This window comes from Neoarius graeffei, chromosome 14 (assembly GCF_027579695.1).
Source record: "Neoarius graeffei isolate fNeoGra1 chromosome 14, fNeoGra1.pri, whole genome shotgun sequence".
Classification (NCBI taxonomy): domain Eukaryota; kingdom Metazoa; phylum Chordata; class Actinopteri; order Siluriformes; family Ariidae; genus Neoarius; species Neoarius graeffei.
In genome coordinates, this window is record NC_083582.1 from 65,624,054 (window position 1) to 65,647,476 (window position 23,423).

The 23,423-nt window shown below is 40.6% G+C and overlaps 1 protein-coding gene across 2 annotated transcripts in view; it reads left to right on the plus strand.

Annotated features, from left to right (window-relative positions):
- Nucleotides 1–23,423, plus strand: part of cep131 (centrosomal protein 131) — a 103,553-nt gene that overhangs the window by 72,575 nt on the left and 7,555 nt on the right. For both annotated transcript variants that reach the window (XM_060940239.1, XM_060940240.1), the window contains 4 exons: nucleotides 1,353–1,427; nucleotides 14,511–14,653; nucleotides 16,409–16,586; nucleotides 22,275–22,471. In XM_060940239.1, the coding sequence (XP_060796222.1) occupies nucleotides 1,353–1,427; nucleotides 14,511–14,653; nucleotides 16,409–16,586; nucleotides 22,275–22,471 (593 nt within the window). The remainder of the gene's footprint in view (nucleotides 1–1,352; nucleotides 1,428–14,510; nucleotides 14,654–16,408; nucleotides 16,587–22,274; nucleotides 22,472–23,423) is intronic.

A 23,423-nucleotide genomic window follows, 5' to 3' on the forward strand; every position in this document is an offset into this window, starting at 1 on the left:
ATTTTTTTTTTTGTATCTTTTTAGGGTTTTTTCGAGTAGAGTTTTTATTTCCTCCTCAGTTGGCTCAGCAACACGTGCCGCCATTTTGTTTTTCTCTACTCATGGTATATAAACTGATAGCCTAGTAGTAGAGCAGCTACTTTTTTTATTTTTTTTTTGGGGGGGGGGTTCTTCTTTAGTTTTTTTTGTTTGTTTGTTTGTTTGTTTGTTTGTTTGTTTGGGGTTTTTTTTGGTGGTCGGCAAACCAGCTTAAAGGTGCTTTACCATCACCAACTGGGCTGGAGTGTGGAACAGGAGATATGGGGGGGGCTATATATTTTTAATGATTTCTGTTTCTTTTAAATACTTGATAATTTTTGGGGTTTTGTTTTCGAGTCGTTTTTATTTCGCCTTCGGTTGGTTCAGCAAAACACTGCCATTTTTTTCTCTACTCACGGTATATGAGCTGATATCCTAGTAGTAGAGTATCCAATCGGAGCGTGCGATTGCTCATATCCAGTGAATGTGGATAGAATCATTTTAGTTAATTTGGGATTTTGTGTTGAACAGTAAATTGTAAACCAAATTGTTTACTGAACAAAAAAAATTTAAAAATCATTATGATCGATTTTTGAGACCATTATAGTAATGGTCTCAAGTGATTTGGAAGTAATTTATATCCTGCATTTTCTGAAAAGGTGGAGGGTTAAGAAGGCATAGCTCGATATTCATTTTCAATGCATCAATTTAAAAAAAAAAATTGTGGGTGGTGAAGGCAAGATCTCTCACATCTGCATGCAAACTCTTTTCATAAAAAATATGTCTGTAAGTCGTGGACACTTATAAACTCCGCTACTTGTTGAAATCATGAGCACTTTGCTTTAGACAAGACCACAGTTTACTTTATTAAATCAATGATTCAGTTCCATGACCCTCATTTAGTAACTGCAGAATGTGTTCAGAAATAAAACATGCACATGGGGAATCCATGACCTAATGGTTAGAGAAGCAGCTTTGGGACCAAAAGGTTGCTGGTTTGATTCCCTGGACCTGCAGGAATGGCTGAAGTGCCCGTGAGCAAGGCACCTAACCCCCAACTGCTCCCCGGGCTTGTGTTGTACGTCGTTCTGGATAAGAGCATCTACTAAATGCCTGTAATGCAACGTAACGTGTATGAACAGGAAAAGTTAACACGCGTATCATCATTCTCTAGTTTTCACACCGGTTCTCTGGTCTAGATCACTTGTCCAGTCACAGCACTCAGGAATTATTTGCTGAATGTTAATGTTTCTTGACTAATTAGCCGTAATGCATTTCTGATGACAAAATAAACTCTGGCTTTATGTTGTGTTGGGGCGTGTTTTTGTTTTTAGGTGGAAATGAAGGCTCTGCGGGAACGGCTGGAAATAGAGAAACAGACATGGGAAGAAAATTACATGAAAAAAGAAGTGAGTGTGTGTTTGAACTGTTTTATTTCTGTATTTAAGAGAATGCTCTCACAGATGTTCTGTTCCACTGTAAAAACGGATTTCACTAAGTATAACTTATTAATGTGCTGTTTAGCACATTTCATGGAAAGTGCTCACAATGTGGCTCAGAGGCCAAAAGCAATCGCATAAGAAAATGAAGAAACTATTAAAAACTAAGGAAAAGATGTTGACACTGATAATTTAATATTTACATGGGGTTACATATAGTTAAATAGAATTATGCCGCTTTTCCACTACAAACGCGGCTGAGTCGGGCTGAGCCATGCCGTGCTGAGTTGGGCTGAGTCGAGCTGAGTGGGGCTGTTGGAGTTGCATTTCGACTACAACCGCGCTGAACCGTGCTGGCTGGAAGTGGGTGGACACATTGGGTGGAGTTAGCGAAAGTGGGTGGACGTCACGTGATGTCGTTAAGCAGCGCAAACAGTGACATCAGTGACCTTTTAAGCGGTCGTCTCACGACCCGAATAGTAAACAATAAACATGGAGGACATGGAGTCGTTAGTCTTGCTGGTCTTGGTGCTGTGGCTTGTTGTCACCGACAACACCAACAGATACTGGCAAGAGCGTATAGATGAGGCGAGGCGCATAAGGCTTCAGAAATTCTCGTAATTCGTAATTCTCCTTCTTCCGGGTTTACGGTGTTTACAGATCCCAGCGTGCTCGCGGGGCGTGTGTGGGCATGTGAGGACACTCCTCCTCACCAATCAGTGCACAGGGAAGTGTCTGCTCACGCCCCCAGCCTCACTCGGCTCGGTTTGGCTCGCTTCAGCCCCACTCCAAAGCGGTGCGAGTTTTAGGGGCTAAGCAGGGCTGAAGCGAGCTGAGTCGTGCTGTTTTTTGGTAGTCGAAACGCGAGCCGTGTCGGGCTGAAGTGAGCTGAAGCGAGCTGAAAAAGGGTAGTGGAAAAGGGCCATTACAGTGCTGTTGAAGCCAACGCTGGTGATGACTTATCCATCAGGGTCAAAGGGGAAGCTGGAGCCGATCCCAGCTAACTTCAGGCGAGAGGCAGCGTACACCCTGGGCAGGTTACCCATCTAACAACAACCATTCACACTCTCTTTCACACCTATGGGTAATTTAGAGTAGCCAGTTAACCCAACCTGCATGTCTTTGGACTGTTTGAGGAAACTGGAGTATCAGGAAGAAACCCACATAGGCACACGGAGAACATGGAAACTCCACACACACTGTACCGTTGGTGATGACCATTGCATCAAAATTTCTCCAAGCAGCCTATTGAGAGGCAGTAAATAAATTTCTCTTGTTGTTGAGACTGTTCGTCTAAAATAATTAAGTTATTCCACGAAATCAAGTCGTACATGAGCTGATGGCCAACGAGGTGCATAGCGCCATACAGTGGTGCTTGAACTCTGGGATGTTGGTGGGTTTCCTCACATGAACTGCTCGCTTCAGGTTCTTCCACAACATTTCGATTGGATTAAGGTCAGGACTTTGACTTGGCCATTCCAAAACATTAACTTTATTCTTCTTTAACCATTCTTTGGTAGAACGACTTGTGTGCTTAGGGTCATTGTCTTGCCGCATGACCCACCTTCTCTTGAGATTCAGTTCATGGACAGATGTCCTGACATTTTCCTTTAGAATTTGCTGGTATAATTCAGAATTCATTGTTCCATCAATGATGGCAAGCCGTCCTGGCCCAGATGCAGTAAAACCGGCCCAAACCATGATACTACCACCACCATATTTCACAGATGGGATAAGGTTCTTATGCTGGAATGCAGTGTTTTCCTTTCTCCAAACATAACGCTTCTCATTTATACCAAAAAGTTCTACTTTGGTCTCATCCATCCACAAAACATTTTTCCAGTAGCCTTCTGGCTTGTCCACGTGATCTTTAGCACACTGTAGACAAGCAGCAATGTTCTTTTTGGAGAGCAGTGGCTTTCTCCTTGCAACCCTGCCATGCACACCATTGTTGTTCAGTGTTCTCCTGATGGTGGACTCATTAACATTAACATTAGCCAGTGTGAGAGAGGCCTTCAGTTGCTTAGAAGTTACCCTGGGGTCCTTTGTGACCTCGCAGACTATTACATGCCTTGCTCTTGGAGTGATCTTTGTTGGTCGACCGCTCCTGGGGAGGGTAACAATGGTCTTGAATTTCCTCCATTTGTACACAATCTGTCTGACTGTGGATTGGTGGAGTCCAAACTCTTTAGAGATGGTTTTGTAACCTTTTCCAGCCTGATGAGCATCAACAACGCTTTTTCTGAGGTCCTCAGAAATCTCCTTTGTTCGTGCCATGATACACTTCCACAAACATGTGTTGTGAAGATCAGACTTTGATAGATCCCTGTTCTTTAAATAAAACTGGGTGCCCACTCACACCTGATTGTCATCCCACTGATTGAAAACACCTGACTCTAATTTCACCTCCAAATTAACTGCTAATCCTTGAGGTCCGCATACTTTTGCCACTCAGATATGTAATATTGGCTCATTTTCCTCAGTAAATAAATGACCAAGTATAATATTTTTGTCTCATTTGTTTCACTGGGTTCTCTTTATCTACTTTTAGGACTTGTGTGAAAATCTGATGATGTTTTAGGTCATATTTATGCAGAATATAGAAAATTCTAAAGGGTTCACAAACTTTCAAGCACCACTGTAAGCCATGTACGACGAGATTGAGTGGAATAACTGTTTTATTCTATCCACATTCAATGGATTTTGAGAAATTGAGCACTTTTATTTTTTGCAAATTCGATAAATAAAAACTTTATACAAAACGTCCGACAAAATAATTTCCGCTTGGGCGGACTTCTTAAAAACCTGTGGCTGCAGGAATTGAATTTGGTGTTGTTTTTTTGTGGAACGTGCCGTCTTGCTGTCGTGCCGAGGTATAGAATAGCTTTAGACATTTATTGAATTCTTCCTTGGACATTTCATTTGAGTAATTTTCAAACTTTTTTGAGCTTTTGAACCAGTCTAAAAAAATTCACAAATTTTAATGCTTAGAGATGAAGAATGTAAACAAACCGGTGAAATGACAGGAGCGATTTGTGTAACATGCTATAATAATAATAATAATAATAATAATTCTTGAAAAATAAAAAGAGACGTTCTTACCAACAAATACTTTTTATTCCATATTTTGTTCATTTTTTTTCAGTGTTTTGGGGTTTTGTTTTCGAGTTGAGTTTTTATTTCGTCCTCGGTTGGTTCAGCAACATGCGCTGCCATTTTGTTTTCCTCTACTCACTGTATATGAGCTGATAGCCTAGTAGCAGAGTAGCCAATCAGAGCGTGCGATTGCTCATATCCAGTGAATATGGATAGAATAATAGCAGTTATGCAAGAGTTTGTTCCAGTCTACGGATTTGCTTGGAGAAGCAGTGTTCGAAGAATGCTGATATTTAGTATAATACTGGGACATTTCACCGTTTGTATCACTCCACTTATCTGTGTTTGCTATATAAATTCCAGTTCTAGCAATAGTTCATTTAAACATTAAAACAATTACTCCACTAACTACACACCGTCAGTGAGTCCATGCGTTGGAATGCACTATCCAGCTGTGGCTTCTTTGGGAACTAATTTTGTTGACAGACTGAATACATTTTAATACAATAATGATATATTTTGCAAATAATTTAAAGCTAGACGGCCTTTCGATTTCATAAAATCAGTGAAATTTAGTTCCCTCTGAAATTTGGTCATTGTGATACATGTTTATTTCTGTACTATCTTAAAAAAAAAAAAACAGGCCATTCTGTGGCTGGGAAGTTATTTAATTTGAGGGGATTAAAGCAAATAATGTGCATGAAATCGCTTGCTTCGCGCAGTCAAGCAGACAGAGGAAGTCCGTGAGTATGCACATCTACAGGTTTACCTTTGAGCGTGCACTGACAGTTACATCGTTCTGTCGCTAAACGAACAGCTGATCACACCGAGGTGCTCGCTGAGCGCCGATATTTATTAGTTTGGTCCTGCGTTTCCTTTCCTTCGTATATAACATAACGTCTTTTCTTCTCGCTTTCCGTTACTGTAGTCGGTCGTTCATGTTTCATTCGCACACTCACGCCCTCCATTTTTCTCTCCTGTTTCAAATTTGTATCCCACAATGCCTTGCGCGAATGGGGAAAGCCCACCACGTCATGCACTATGAATTGGGTCATAGTGAAGCAGGAAAAAATAGCGGAGAATTTAGGGCCATGTGGTCCTATATTCATTCATTGTTCTATTTTTTAAAAAAAAATACTAAAATTGGAAGTCTGTGATTCGAATTCAGTAGCTTTCGGTCCACTAAACAAAAATAATAATTGGGTGTCGGGAAAATTTTTTTTATGACCTACACTTGAAAAATCTGAAAGGCAGTCTACCTTTAATACAATAATGATATTATAAAAATGATTTCTTCTTATTATTATTGTTGTTATATTTTTAATACAATAATGATATTGCAGATACAACCCCGATTCCAAAAAAGTTAGGACAAAGTACAAATTGTAAATAAAAACGGAATGCAATAATTTACAAATCTCAAAAACTGATATTGTATTCACAATAGAACATAGACAACATATCAAATGTCAAAAGTGAGACATTTTGAAATTTCATGCCAAATATTGGCTCATTTGAAATTTCATGACAGCAACACATCTCAAAAAAGTTGGGACAGGGGCAATAAGAGGCTGGAAAAGTTAAAGGTACAAAAAAGGAACAGCTGGAGGACCAAATTGCAACTCATTAGGTCAATTGGCAATAGGTCATTAACATGACTGGGTATAAAAAGAGCATCTTGGAGTGGCAGCGGCTCTCAGAAGTAAAGATGGGAAGTGGATCACCAATCCCCCTAATTCTTCGCCGACAAATAGTGGAGCAATATCAGAAAGGAGTTCGACAGTGTAAAATTGCAAAGAGTTTGAACATATCATCATCTACAGTGCATAATATCATCAAAAGATTCAGAGAATCTGGAAGAATCTCTGTGCGTAAGGGTCAAGGCTGGAAAACCATACTGGGTGCCCGTGATCTTCGGGTCCTTAGACGGCACTGCATCACATACAGGCATGCTTCTGTATTGGAAATCACAAAATGGGCTCAGGAATATTTCCAGAGAACATTATCTGTGAACACAATTCACCGTGCCATCCACTGTTGCCAGCTAAAACTCTATAGTTCAAAGAAGAAGCCGTATCTAAACACGATCCAGAAGCGCAAACGTCTTCTCTGGGCCAAGGCTCATTTAAAATGGACTGTGGCAAAGTGGAAAACTGTTCTGTGGTCAGATGAATCAAAATTTGAAGTTCTTTATGGAAATCAGGGACGCCGTGTCATTCGGACTAAAGAGGAGAAGGACGACCCAAGTTATCAGCGCTCAGTTCAGAAGCCTGCATCTCTGGATGGTATGGGGTTGCATTAGTGCGTGTGGCATGGGCAGCTTACACATCTGGAAAGACACCATCAATGCTGAAAGGTATATCCAGGTTCTAGAGCAACATAGGCTCCCATCCAGATGATGTCTCTTTCAGGGAAGACCTTGCATTTTCTCAACATGACAATGCCAAACCACATACTGCATCAATTACAGCATCATGGCTGCGTAGAAGAAGGGTCCGGGTACTGAACTGGCCAGTCTGCAGTCCAGATCTTTCACCCATTAGAAAACATTTGGTGCATCATAAAATGGAAGATACGACAAAAAAGACCTAAGACAGTTGAGCAACTAGAATCCTACATTAGACAAGAATGGGTTAACATTCCTATCCCTAAACTTGAGCAACTTGTCTCCTCAGTCCCCAGACGTTTACAGACTGTTGTAAAGAGAAAAGGGGATGTCTCACAGTGGTAAACATGGCCTTGTCCCAACTTTTTTGAGATGTGTTGTTGTCATGAAATTTAAAATCACCTAATTTTTCTCTTTAAATGATACATTTTCTCAGTTTAAACATTTGATATGTCATCTATGTTCTATTCTGAATAAAATATGGAATTTTGAAACTTCCACATCATTGCATTCCGTTTTTATTTACAATTTGTACTTTGTCCCAACTTTTTTGGAATCGGGGTTGTAATTTTGCGAATATTTTGCAAATAATTCAATCCAATAATGATATTTTGCAAATGATTGTTTTCTAATAAAAACAATTATTATTGTAATTAAAAAAAAATTTTTTTCTATCCATAGTTTAAGGTGTATATTGAAGGCTGTAACACTAAATCTAAACCAGTTTGCAGGAGAATGGAGATATACAGATTTGGAACAAGCTGTGCCGTGCTTGGCTCATTGGTCTTGGCCCCAAATATAGGAACATTAAATTTCAGTGTGTCAGTGTCTGTATATGGGCATGTCTGTGTAATCTGTGTGGGTAGCTGAGTCAGACTATTAGTCATTAAAAGTATTGATGATTCTGACCTTGTTTTGACCCCACAAATATAATGGTTTTAGTACCCTTGAGTTATCCTTTGTCCCTTTAAATACAGTAGTTGCATAGATTGCTGTTATTGCTTTGCAATAGAAAGTCACATGATTGACAAGTGATGACATGACCTGGAGAGAATAGCTGTGTACAAATGTGTTTCTGCTCTCTGAGGCATACTGCCTTAAAACCTGACACTCAGACGCTTTTTAAGAATGCATAAATGCACAAGTTGTTTAGACATGATTGTAAAATCTCTCAAACCAGCAGTTTTTCCACCACACTGTTTCATTTTAATGGTTTATAAACCACCAAGGGGGCAGTACAGTGGTGTAGTGGTTAGCATTGTCGCCTCACAGCAAGAAGGTCCTGGGTTCGAGCCCCGCGGTCGACGGGGGCCTTTCTGTGTGGAGTTTGCATGTTCTCCCCGTGTCTGCATGGGTTTCCTTCGGGTGCTCCGGTTTCCCCCACAGTCCAAAGACATGCAGGTTTGGCTAAGTAGTGGCTTAATAATGTCCAGAGGTGTGAATGGCTGAGAGGAGAAAACCTCTATAATAATGAAGTAGAAGCGGGAAACCATTACTGTAATGTTCCCTAGAGACTTTGCTGGCCGAAGCCGTCAGAGCGGCCACCTCACTGTAGTGATACGCCAACATCGATGGAAACCACCAAGTTGAGAAACGGCCTACTGCATGCATTTGGCCTACTTTTTGTTAGTTATGTCACCAACCCAATCGTATAAAGCTCATAAGAGTGCTGATAAAAGACATGTCGACTTTGTGAGGTATTTCTGTCAGTCAGGGGTTTTTAATCTTCTCTGCAAAGGACTGGGGTGATTTTTGAAGAATTCAATCCCAGAGCCACACCTAGTCATTATGAGAAGACACAAACGTTTTTCAGTTCACTTACTCCTCATAGTATTAGCATTTTAAATAAATTTCAATTGCATCAAGTGTAAAAAAAAAAAATAATAATAATAATCTAGACCCCTTGTACTGACATCACATTTACATTCGCAACTGTCGCTACCCTTGTCCTGGGGGACAAGCGAACTTTTGTTGACATGCTGTTCATACTGAAGACGAGCGATTTTGAAGATGTCCGACGTCCATCATCTGAAGAAAATTACAGCTAAAAAGCTCTACTCCCAGATTACTTGGATAATCTTAGTCAAAAAGAAGCAAAGGATAGATGTACGCGGAAATTAGACTTTATTAGCGGTTATGATCCGTACAAAATTCCTTGAAACGACTGGCGTGATGGTGTAGATTTGTAGCCTAGCGTTACCTTTACCGTTGGAATGTACCTTCTTTTAGAGCCCTGCACTCCCGCGGGAGTCCCGCGGGACCCGCCGCAAAGCAGTGCGGCGCGGGACAAATTTTGAAAGCTCATTGCGGGCGGGACCGGAAGTGCACATATGCGCACCCGGGCGGGAGTGCACATATGCGGTGTGGGCAGGAGCGGTGATAAGCTGCAGTCCCGCTAACTAAAATTTGATAAATTATTAATTTGTGTCTATCATATATAATTTGTGCTGGATATTTTATTTGGCATTAATAAAAACATTTTAAGATGCCTAAATTTGCAGAGAGAGTCAGATTGCCAGATTGAGTGAGGAATGGCATCTTAAATTTGCCATTGATCACCCTAACGGGAAATCCTTTGATCACTCTAATGACTCGCAGTTCACACCCAGCTAGCAAGAGAACCATGAATGAAGTGATTTACTGCTTGAGTTACGTATTGAGTTATGTAGTGTCTCTAATAATAATTAGTGCTGTCAAGCGATTAAAATATTTAATCGCGAATCGCACATTTTTATCACATGAGAAACCATTGTAATTCTCTGATCAGCATAAAAAAGTGAATGGGCTTGCTTTGTACCAATGGTGGTTTGTTGTTGGTTTTTTTTTTTATTGCAAAGCAGAGCTAGTAAGAGAAGTGAATTGATTTACTGCTTGAGTTAGGGCCCGTTTACACGAGGACGCTGTCGGGTAAAAACGACTAAATATTTTATCAGAAGTGCCTTTCGTTTACACGAGGACGGCGTTTCCGAGGCTGAAAAACGGATAAAATTGAAAACGCCTTCCAAAGTGGATAAGTTTAAAAATGGCCCCCATTGCGTATCCGTCTAAACTACCCAATACGCGAAACTCTGCTCGGATCTGCTCACGTCGGGTACGCGTTTACGTCATACATGTGTCATATACTGTACATGCCAGCCCGGGAAGTAAGAAAGTAAGTGGGGGTGTCGTGGCTCAGATGGCTAAGGCACCATACCATAAAATCCAGGGACCCAGGTTCGGTTCTGGCCCGAGGTCATTTCCCGATCCCTCCCCGTCTCTTTCTCCCACTCATTTCCTGTCTCTCTACACTGTCCTATCCAAAAAAAAAAAAGTAAGTGCATGTCTGATTACATCGATCCAACGGACCTTCAAGCTGCTCTGTGTTTTAATGCAGTAGATGTGTTTTCCTGCTCACCCGCCCGGCTGGAGCTCCTCAGTTTGGTGTCGCCAAGTTACACGCACACGCGTGTGCATGCACGCGCGCGCCGCCTATTCAAGCCGCTCGTGAAACCATAAACCCGAGACTGAAAACAAAACTAGCAGCCGAACGGGTTTATTTTGCTGAGATGGACACTGCCTTTTCTCTTCACCGAAACAAGAGTGAGTGTTACTTAATAAAGGCAGATTAAAAGAGTTTCGGTTTGCTCCTGCTCCTCCCTCGAGCACTACAGTACCTCAGCCGGACCGGTGTTCTGTAAAGTTATCCTAGCAAGTTCTCATACAGACCGTTTTATTATTCAAAACAAGTCATTACAAATTATTTGACTCAGCCAAAGACTCGACCAATACGCACAAAACATAAAAATCGGCAAATGCGTGAAATTCTCACCGATTTTCTATCAGCCCAGCTGATCGGTGGGACAAAACTACTGTTGAATTTTCCTACCCTCCTGGATTTCGCGCATGCGTAGTAGGCTTGGTAGGATAACTTGACAGAACAGCGGCGCAGATGTGCAGATCAGACAAGACGGAAGACGTTGCGCATGCGTGCAGACATAGCGGAGACATTTATGCGTCACCGTATAGACGCAGATTTCCTCCTTGAAAACGTTCGTGTAGACGCGGAAAAAAGTGAGAACGAAAACGGACTTTTGCGTTTTTGTTTTATACCGTCCCCGTGTAAAGTGGGCCTAAGTCTACAACTTTAATCAGAGAGACATGTTACACAGTGACGGTAGGCTTGACTCAATGCTATCCCAGAAATCCTTCCTGTAATATGCAAATTTGGCTGTCCAATCAGAGGCGGCCAAATTTGCATATTACAGGAACGATTTCTGGGATAGCATTGAGTCAAGCCTACCGTCACTGTGTAATCTGTCTCTCTGATTAAAGTTGTAGACTAATGCAACAAGTAAATCAATTCACTTCTCTTACTAGCTCTGCTTTGTAATAAAAAAAAAGAAGAAACACCATTGGTATAAAGCAAGCCCATTCACTTTTTTATGCTGATCAGAGAATTACAATGGTTTCTCATGTGATAAAAATGTGCGATTCGCGATTAGATATTTTAATTGCTTGACAGCACTAATTATTATTAGAGACAGTACATGTTGAATTCAGAAAGAAGGTAAATAATAACGAACGTGAGCTGTAGATATTTATGCTCAAATCCACTCAAAGTAGGGGGCGGGGCACCATCACGCTGTGTCAAGACAAGAACTTTCTTGAGAAATAACACGAACGTCTGCATCATGCGGGATTTGCGGGCGGGAGCGGGACAAAATATGGCAGGCGCGGGTGGGAGCGGGACTGAAAATCATAATTTTTTTGTGGGAGCGGGACTGAAAATCATAATTCTTTGCGGGCGCGGGCGGGAGCGGGACTGCACAATGCAGGCGCGGGCGGGAGCGGGACTGAAAAATCCGACCCGCGCAGACCTCTACCTTCTTTTTCGAAGCATCCCAACATGGCAGAACAGTTTAAAAAAAAACACTACAAAAGCAAGAAAATCTTCTTTGCGGAAAGAATTTTTCCCAACATCAGCTTTTGGGAATAGAGTGTTACGAAAGCCAGGTATCCGGTTATTTTGAACAAATCCAGTGTCTTTTAGCACAAGTTGTAAAGTCTCTTAGCACAGCTCTGGATTATGGTCACAGTAATAAAAAAAAAAATACTCCTCTTGATATAGGAAGGGGTTTATTATGATTGCTTAGGGACCGGAAGCTGGAATTTCTGCTGCTGTGCATGTTCAGGATCAGTTGTTGATCCCTGAAACGTGGACTGAAAATCCGATTCTTTGGTGTCTTTGGATATTTGTAGTTGAGCCATAACAAACCTTGAATTGTCGGCACCTTCATAAATAACTTCAGTCACTTCTGATCATATCACAAAGTCAACTGACTGTCAGTATTTACGCGGTTGCCGAATTAATTAACCGAGGGATTATGTCTCTTGCCCTGCTTGACATGTGTTTTGCCGACTAAGAGCGGAATCTATTCCTAAAAACTTTCTCAAATTATGAAAAGTCCATTTGATATCACAGATTACTGTTTTCATATGTATTTGAATAATAAAGCTACAAAGTCTTGAACCGAAAAAAGACCAATTTCAAAGAAACTTCCACTAAAGTATCCTAGAACGAATGGCAATTAAATAAAAGTGCAATAGAAATGTTCAGGAATGACAAAACAACCAAAATTAATATCAGGTTGTTTATAATACGGCAATCATGAAGCATGAAGAAGAAGAGATGACGCTAAAATGTAAGGGTTGTTTGATCATCAAGACAAGTCTCGAAGCTGTGCCTAGTTTACAGGGAAATTCACTTTGTTGCAGCATGTTTATATTTTATTTCAATATTTCTTTTTTGTCTGCGTGGGTTTCCTCCGGGTGCTCCGGTTTCCCCCACAGTCCAAAGACATGCAGGTTAGGTTAACTGGTGACTCTAAATTGACCGTAGGTGTGAATGTGAGTGTGAATGGTTGTCTGTGTCTATGTGTCAGCCCTGTGATGACCTGGCGACTTGTCCAGGGTGTACCCCGCCTTTCGCCTGTAGTCAGCTGGGATAGGCTCCAGCTTGCCTGCGACCCTGTAGAAGGATAAAGCGGCTACAGATGATGAGATGAGATTTCTTTTTTTGTTCAATGCTATCAACCGCTAAAAACCGTTATTAAACATCTTTAAACATGATCATTGAGCGTTCTTGGATCTTGTTATAAACGACTTCAGCTGGTTCAAAATGCAGCGGCTAGGGTTCTCACACGAACAAAAAGAACAGAGCACGTTACTCCAATTCTAAGGTCCCTTCACTGGCTTCCAGTAAGCTACAGAATTGACTTTAAAGCATTGCTGCTGGTGTACAAATCTCTAAATGGTTCAGGGCCCAATTACCTCTCTGATATGTTGCAGCGGCCTAACCCAATCAGATCTACCAGATCAAAACAGAAAAATTTACTATTAAAACCAGTTGTTAAAACAAAGTATGGTGAAGCAGCTTTTAGCTACTATGCAGTACAGCTATGGAACCAACTGCCAGAGGACATTAAAAATGCTCCTGCTGTTGGCAGCTTCAAATCTAGGTTAAAGACCAAGCTGTTTTCAGATCTCATCTCATCTCATTATCTCTAGCCGCTTTATCCTTCTACAGGGTCGCAGGCAAGCTGGAGCCTATCCCAGCTGACTACGGGCGAAAGGCGGGGTACACCCTGGACAAGTCGCCAGGTCATCACAGGGCTGACACATAGACACAGACAACCATTCACATTCACACCTACGGTCAATTTAGAGTCACCAGTTAACCTAACCTGCATGTCTTTGGACTGTGGGGGAAACCGGAGCACCCGGAGGAAACCCACGCGGACACGGGGAGAACATGCAAACTCCACACAGAAAGGCCCTCGCCGGCCCCGGGGCTCGAACCCAGGACCTTCTTGCTGTGAGGCGACAGCGCTAACCACTACACCACCGTGCCGCCCCCTGTTTTCAGATGCTTTCTGTTAAATAATTAATATTGTCTTCTTTACATTTTTTTATAATATTTACTTTCTCTGCATGTTTTAAATTTACTTTAATTTTAACTTTATTCTATTTTATTCTTTATTCTATTCTGCTGGTTTCTTTTTTTTTCTCCTCCTATTTGAACTTCTACTTCATTTTATTATTTTATTTCTACTATTGTTTAATTCTTATTCTTTTCTTTTAATTCTTTTAATTAATTGTTTTAGAATAAAAAAATTATTTTATGTAATTTTATTTCTCTATTGTTTACTGTTTTTGTTTTTACTTCTGTAAAGCACATTGAACTGCCATTGTGTATGAAATGTGCTTTATAAATAAACTTGCCTTGCCTTGCCTTGAGCTGAAGAACTTTTGAGTTGTGCTGAGAGACTTTTGTGCTAAATAACCGTAAACCGAAAGCCAAGGCATTTACTCTCATTATCTGAATTGTTGGCTAGATGGATGTTGTTCAGAAATTTTTGAATAACGGTGTCCTGTCATTGTGTTTAACGAGAATTCGGATCAATAACGCCAGATGCTTTGTTCACTTTGTCAACTTGCGTATACATCTAATCAATCATGGGCTTGGCATGTGTAATGCTGACTTGCTGTACATGAAGCAATACGCAGTAAGAGAGAGTGTTGCTTCCTCATAGGAAGTGCGGCAACTCACCCGAGAGCGAGAGCTGAAAGAGGAAGTGCGCCGGGGGCGGGACAAAGAGATCGAGTTGGCCATTCAGAGGTTAGAAGAGGAGACGAGCGGCGCCAGAGAAGAGTGCGAGAGAGCTGCTAACAACCGGTGAGCATGAAATCTGTGTGTGTGTGTACGCATACGTACAGTACACGTGTGTATTCAGCCAGCTACTACTCAGCACTGTGTTCCTACTGGGATGACGCTCGACCACACCCTCAGCCCCTTTTCCCTGTATCTCTAAGATTCACGTCTCTGTATAAATTGCTTGATTGATTTGTGTTTGACGCATCATGAGATGCCCGAAGCCAAATATAGACAAAATGTACAGGATGTAATGTGAAACTGTGACCTGATTTCTCATAAACCGTGAAGAAGGAATTAAACTTTTAAAGCACCTAACACAAATAGCAAGACACGAATTGACAAGTACCTGAAAAACTCTACTAGAGCGGCAGCTACAATTATCGACAGTCCATAATTATCGAAACCTTTTCAGATTTACCAAAAAAAAACAATCTTACAAAGATGAGTTTCAATTACAACAGTTATTATTGGTTAATTAATCAACCAGAAGACCCGCCTCGCCCTTTGATCTTGTCGTCTCATGATAAAGCTCATTACCTGAGATGGAATTTTTTTAGCACGATCAGCAAGCATGGTGGAAAGATCACGGACATGTTTTTACTGATCAAATTCACCGATATTTCATGATCTCCGCATCGAAACCTACTTTGTTTCTTAGTCTTTCATTCGACAGTCGCCATTTTGTATCTAAACGCGCGTTTCAGAAGTCATGTGCGTGAGGTGTCGATAATAGCGATCACTTTTACCGGTGTCCACCATTATCGACACCCTGTGGAATTAAGTGGCATTTACAACTGTTATGGATCGATCTTTGTGTAACATTGTTGAAATAGATGAAGTACTTTTAAAAAATGCTGTGATTTTTATAATAATTTTTTTTCTGATTCATAACAGAATGGAATGTTTATAGAGTATTTGGAATCCGATTGCAATAAATAGAATTAGAACGGAATTAAATTCCGAGTATATAAAAAATTACATGCTTGAAATGTTCAGATTTTTCTATCCCATTCAGAAATTTTTTTTTTTGCAGTTTTTTGTAAATATCTACCACATATTACAATATCAGTAAACATTTTATATTTTGGTTCGAGGAATGACGTGCGACCTTTGACTTGGATTTTCATGTGGTTACAATATCAATTCCCTATTGATGTTTATTGGTAAACTACAAAACTAGAAATTAATACGAACAACAGTGAGTGATTAACAAAAATGTGATCTATGAAAATACTTAAAGTGGAACAAAAAGATTTTCTGATGCAGGTTAAACATTATCAGTTCATTTGTTTACAAAAATTAGAATTACTTCCTCATTTACGTAAAGCACCGACATCGATATATTTATATACAAGATATTTTGTACTAAATATAAGTCTATGTAAAACAAATTTTAAATAAAAAACTATTTTGTTAACTTGATACCACATACCGATGATTGATTGATTGATTGATTGATTGATTGATTGATTGATTGATTGATTTTTATTTATTTATTTTTTTAAAATAAATAATCATCTGGATGTCGATAACTGTGGACAAAGGTGTGGATAATTGTGGAACGGTGTCACGTGATCTGATACACTAAGTAATCGGGAATCAACTCGTTTTTTCCCCCAGTGGACGTTTGAGTAACTATTCGTGCACAATTTACGTCTTGAAAGTCTTTTTTACTTTTGCAACGGCCAAAAGATCGTTAAGGTGTCGATAATTGTAGCCGCCGCTCTGTTTCCAGATCATTTGCATTCGGTGTGCTCTTTGTGTGTATGTGTTCAGTGTAAAGCGTGTGAGGGAAAAGTACGAAGCAGAACTAAGAGAGCTGGAGCGCTCCGAGCAGGCGGCGCTGGAGAAACATCGGGAGATGAAAAAGAAGCACGCCGAGATGGAAGGAGAGCTTCTCCGCTTGCAGTCCCTTCTCACGCAGAAAGAGCAGGAGATCACTGATATCATGCAGGTAAACGATGCAATGATAAAGTAACACTCCGCAATGCACACAAACCAGGGAAGTGCAGATGTACACACTCGTACTAGCTTAAGCCTTCTTTGTTCACGTTCTTTTCAAAGCAACATTTCCAGCACCTTCTGCCAGAACTTATCGCAAGCTTATCTTATGGAAAAGGTCAACTGATGTCTATCAAAAACACTCTGGCATAACCAGTATTATTCTATCCACATTCACTGGATATGAGCGATCGCGTGCTCTGATTGGCTACTCTACTACTAAGCTATCAGCTCATATACTGTGAGTAGAGAAAAACAAAATGGCGGAGCGTGTTGCTGAACCAACCGAGGACGAAATGAAAACTCTACTCTTGAAGACAAAACCCCAAAAATATAAAAAAAAAAATTAAAAAGGCAACAAAATATGGAATAAAAGTATTTGATGGTAAGAGTAAATAAATATATATATATTAGTGCTGTCAAAAATGTCGCGTTATTAACGCATTAACTTGACTCAATTTTAACTGCGATTAATTTTTTTTTATCGCGAGATTAACGCTCTGTGACATGATGCCACGCCCTGCACAGCCAGAGTCCTCTGCCCTCCCCCGAAGAGCCACGGTGCTCGGCTTAGGTTTCGTTTTCCCATCGGCGGCTCCAGCCCCACTTTGCAGTGGCTGTGACAAGACGTGTTATGCTCTGCAATAAAAAAAAAAAAACATTGGTACAACCAGTGTTCGAACTATGCTGATATTTTCGGGGGGTCCCTTTTTTCCCTTGGGGGGGGTGTTTGCGCTTGTCTCAGAGCGCGGATCTCCATCGCGCGGATCTCCATCGCGCGTTCACTTCGGATATGCAAATGCTTCCCATTACACATGATTGCTTTGTCAATAAACATCATTTTGCCAATATTTTAGAGACCCCCCAACATTTCCCAAATCATGTTTTCAAGGGATCTCATGTCTGTTTCAGGGGATCTCGGATCCCCCGAGTACCCCTGTAGTTCGAATGGTGAGCAAGCCCATTCACTTTTTTATGCTGATAAGAGAATTACAATGGTTTTTCATGTGACAAAAATGTGCGATTAAATTGCGATTAATCGCGAGTTAACTGTGACAGTCGCGACATTAATCGCGATTAAATATTTTAATCGCTTGACAGCACTTATATATATATATATATATATATATATATATATATATATATATATATATATATATATATATATTTTTTTTTTTTTTTTTTCTTTTTTTTTTTTTTTTTTTCCCAAGAATTATTATTATAGCATTTTTCACAAATCACTACTGTCATTTCACCAGTTTGTTTACATTCTAAGCAGAAATTATTTTGTCGGACGTTTTGTATAAAGTTTTTATACCCCCGCTCCGAAGGAGGGGGGGTATACTGGTTTACCTCTGTCCATCCGACCATCTGAAACACCCTTTTTCTCAGCAACCACAAATCATAGCCACTTGGTACCAAACTTCAGCTTGGGGGTCTATACAGTACCATGTACACTGTTTTCGGGTCTGTCGCACATCAACTTCCTGTTTACCGACTGAATGTATTTACGAAACATATAGGGTGGATTTACAAAATTTTCGTAACACTTTTCTCAGCAACTACAAATCATAACTGCTAGGTATTTGGTACAGAGCTTCAGCTTGGGGTTCTATACCGTGTATACCGTTTTCAGGTCTGTTGCACATCAACTTCCTGTTTACCGACTGAATGTATTTTACGAAACATATAGGGTGGATTTTGACGCTATTTCAAGAAGCAAAATGCTATTTCAAAATGATAGTTCACCAGGATGCTATTTGAAATCCTTGAGGAGAGACACTGCTCTTTACTTCCTTGTTTCAGAGTTAATTATTTGTTGAAGTCAACATTCATAATAAGTGTCCTATTCCTTTGATTGTTTGCATTCCGATATAAGCGAGAGTGGGGGGATACCGAAGTGAGCAGTAGCTTACAGCTGATCTTGTTATTGATCAAATTTGCAAAAAGTAAAAATAAAAAATGCTCCGTTTTTCTCAAAATCCAGTGAATGTGGATAGAATAAAAGAGTTATTCCACTCAATCTTGTCATACATGTACGACGAGATTGAGTGAAATAATTATTAAATACACCTGACTTGTATTGCATGATAATTCTCATTATTTGAGAACATCCAGTGACCAAATAAAACAAAGCACTTTTTTGTCAAGCCGGTTCTAAGGCCGAATCCCATTTCACCCCTTGGACCAACCCCTTGGCCCTTCCCCTCCATTTTGCGCGTTCACGTGAAGGGGTACGGGTATCCCAATCCCAGTTAACGTGGAGGGGTAGGGGAAGGGATAGGGCTTCTGTACCCCTCCAAACGGAGATTTTCCTGGAGCTGACTCCGAACGAAGGGGTTTGAGTGATTTCCCACAATGCCATGCGGATTTCAGCGAGATTTCATGCGGATTTCAGAAAGATGGCGGTTCCCGCGGCGAAAGATTGTCATAAATGTATTTTCTCCATTATTTACGTGTTTTAAGTTGTTATCCAGAGGAAACACGCCGCTTGATTCGCTTTCGAGCTGAGAATGAGCAGCGATTTCTGAAATCCAAGCTGCTGCTAAAAAGCTTTGGGAGTGAGTATTGTTTTCGGTTGCTTGACTGCGTACGTTTTGTTCTGTTATTCTCGCTTTTATTGTTTACATGAGTGTTCTGACACCTCATTCTGTCGGATGTGGTGCACGAAGCGCCAAAGATATCCCATTCAGTGGTGTTAGTTAACAAATCACACCCTGCCAGCAGAGATTTCTGGCTCTGACTGTAGCGGCTGGTCGCAGCCAATGACGCATTTGGTCGCGTTTTGCTAACGTAAACGCTGACGGAGGTACGCGATGACGTATGCAATCGTTGAAGGGCTATCCCAATACGTAAGGGTTGAATTTCAAGCCCTATCCCTTGTAGCTCAGTTTCAAGGGGAAGGGCCAAGGGGAAGGCGGAGGGGTAGGGGTAGAAATTAGAATTGGGATTGGGCCTTGTAGTGTCCTGATCCCCAGATCTTTAACCCAGTCACATATAAAAAGTTGTACGCCTCCATGCTCTTCCAGGTTTTCATCTGTGTGTCCGTGTAGAACGATGTCTGCACCACCAGGTAGTTTGAGATCTCGGGGAACTCGACGGATGGATAATTTTCCAACTCGTAGGAAAAATCCTTCTTTGTTAGTGTGTAAGGATCTAATCCCGTTGAGTGGTTTCTATATCCACTTCTTTTGAGTGTACTTCTTAGTTTTAATAACTTGCTTGTTTGCTGAACACAAACATGGCAATAAGTTCTTGTGTTAATGGACCAGACTCCACTTTTGGATCATTAATCCCTTTTGACTGAGAATGACCTGCATGCATGGTTTGGCTTCTGGTACATCCATACAGTTTTACATACAATACCTACAATTAATAACAGTTTGTTTTTATTGCATTTATTTAATTCCTGGGCTCCCATCTGTAACAGGGAGTGATGACGCATCCCATTAATACACTTTACAATAGATTATTAGATTCTAATAGAACAGAGGAGCCAAAATAATCGGGGATCTTTTTTAACAGGCTCCGACTTGTTCCAAGTATGACTTGGTGGGCCTTGAAGCAGAAAAGTTTGAGAACCCCTGTTGTGTAGACCATTACAAATCTCTTGGTATGCACTGCCTCTTGGGTATTTGCATTAGTGCATGCACAATAGAAGGAGAGGAGAAGATTTAAATCACAGGGTTAACACACTTGCGCACACATGATACATTTGTCTGTCAGTACAAAAATGATCTCACTGTTTTATCCTAATTGACACCTAGAAGCTGTCGTAGTCTTGTGAGGGCAAAGCTGTGAGTGATCACTGACCCATTCCTCAAGCAGCTCGATGACGGAGTTGTTCCTGTTTCCATGTCATGTGCACACAAGTGTTCCTGCGTCAGCATGTAACAATATATTGTGCGATCATAAATCGCGATGCAAATTTATGACTATTCAAATCGATAAAATAAAAAATGAGCCACGATTATCCTCAGACTGTGTAATCTTAGTTTTTCCTAGTTGTAATTAGGAAAACCATTAGGAAGCCATGGCCCAATGGTTAGAAAAGCAGCTTTGGGACCAAAAGGTCCCCAGTTAAATTCTCTGGCCCAGCAGGAATAGCTGAAGTGCCCTTGAGCAAGGCACCTAACCCCCAGCTGCTCTCCAGGCTGCTCTGGGTATGTTGTATGTCGTTCTGGATAAGAGCATCTGCTGAATGCCATTAATGTGATGTAATTGCATTCTTTAGAGAGCAGAGGGCATAATAACGTAAAATAGTGGGAATACACGTGACTTCACTGTAGGCGGAAGCAACACAGCTGTAATGCTGCAAAAATTCTCAAAAAAAAAAGTTTAAATGGGAAAGAGCTGTTGCGCGATTGACTACACATGCATTTAACAATAAATTGGGGGTCTCGCTCTTTTTACAAACTGCCAAACACTAAAGAAACGAGAAGAAAAGGAGGCACTTTGTTTTCTGTTTAAGCTGACTACAGCCTTTACAAATGTGCATAAATGGTTACTAAGAAAAGGCGTATTTCTTATTAACGTTTTTTCTTTCTTTTTTTTTTTATAAAAGGAATATTTTAGTTAAAGCTGTACTGCTTTTCAGATTTGAAGTGTAGGTGATAAAAAGAATTTTCCCGACACCCAATTATTTTAGTTTAGTGGACCGAAAGCTACTGAATTTGAATCACAGACTTCCAAGTTTATTAGTTTTTTTTTTGTTTGTTTTTTTTTTTAAATCAAACAATTAATGAATTTAGGGCCACGTGGCCGTAAATTCTCCACTATTTTTTTTCCTGCTTCACCATGACGCAATACAAGATACTACGTCATGCATGACGTGGTGGGCTTTCCCTGTTCGCGCAAGGCATTGTGGGATACAAATTTGAAACAGGAGAGAAAAATGGAGGACGTGAGCGTGCAAATGAAACGTGAAAGACCGACTACAGTAACGGAAAGCGAGAAGAAAAGACGCTATGTTCTATATGAAGGAAAGGAAACGCAGGACCAAACTAATAAATATCGGCGGTCGGCGAGCACCTCGGTGTGATCAGCTGTTCGTTTAGCGACAGAATGGTCAAAGGTAAACCTGCGTATGCGCACACGGACTTCCTATGTCTGCTCGACTGCGCAAAGCGAGTGATCTCATGCACATTATTTGCTCGGGAATCCCCTCAAATTAAATAACTTCCCAGCCACAGAATGGCCTGGTTTTAGGTATTACAGAAATAAACATATATCACAACGACCAAGTTTCAGAGAGAACCAAATTTCACCGATTTTATGAAATCGAAAGGCCGTCTAGCTTGAATAGGCTATTCTAATTTAATCCAACCTTTACAAACGTGGGTAATTAATTACTGTTGGGTATTAAGAAAATGAATCAAAATGTTTGGGTTTTTTTATTCAAAAAATGAATATTTTAGTTGATAAAGAATAGAAGACTAAATGTTGCAATATTTGGTTGTTAAAATTTTCTTCATCTAATTTAAAAAATATATATATATATATATATATATATATATATATATATATATATATATATATATATATATATATATATATATATTGTGGGAAAAACGAAGGGTGAATTGAATTGATTCCTGAATCGAGTGAATCGTTACATACCTGTTCCTCTGTGTGGTTGCAGATCCGGGATAAGTTGTCAAAAGAGAGACAGAGCTTAGCTGAGGTCATCAGAGAGGAGTTTGCGGAAAGACTGGTTGTAATGGAGGAAGAGAACAAGAGGATGAAGGTAGAGGTGGCTGAGGTGCGTGCCAGACTCCGGCTGGAGGTGGAGCGAATCAGCAGAGAGAAAGAAGAAGAGCTGGCTGAGGTCCATCAGCGGTAAGAAGAACCGAGACAAAAGACCAGATGCTAATCTTTCCAACACTAGCAGTTATTCATGGCATGGACTGCCTGAATGTGCAGATGTGCCACAGATGCTGAACTGTGCACTGCAAAAAACTGAATTTGAGGAGAAAATTCCTTAATACTAGTGAAATTATCTTGCTGCATGGACAGATATTTTTACTTGACAAGACATCTTAGAATAAGTCGGTTGCAATCTAGAACTACAGTACCGTTCAAAAGTTTGGGGTCACTTTGAAATTTCCTTATTTTTGAAAGAAAAGCACTGTTCTTTTCAATGAAGATCACTTTAAACTAATCAGAAATCCACTCTATACATTGCTAATGTGCTAAATGACTATTCTAGCTGCAAATGTCTGGTTTTTGGTGCAATATCTCCATAGGTGTATAGAGGCCCATTTCCAGCAACTCTCACTCCAGTGTTCTAATGGTACAATGTGTTTGCTCATTGCCTCAGAAGGCTAATGGATGATTAGAAAACCCTTGTACAATCATGTTAGCACAGCTGAAAACAGTTTAGCTCTTTAGAGAAGCTATAAAACTGACCTTCCTTTGAGCAGATTGAGTTTCTGGAGCATCACATTTGTGGGGTCGAGTAAATGCTCAAAATGGCCAGAAAAATCTCATCTCATCTCATTATCTCTAGCCGCTTTATCCTTCTACAGGGTCGCAGGCAAGCTGGAGCCTATCCCAGCTGACTACGGGCGAAGGCGGGGTACACCCTGGACAAGTCGCCAGGTCATCACAGGGCTGACACATAGACACAGACAACCATTCACACTCACATTCACACCTACGGTCAATTTAGAGTCACCAGTTAACCTAACCTGCATGTCTTTGGACTGTGGGGGAAACCGGAGCACCCGGAGGAAACCCACGCGGACACGGGGAGAACATGCAAACTCCACACAGAAAGGCCCTCGCCGGC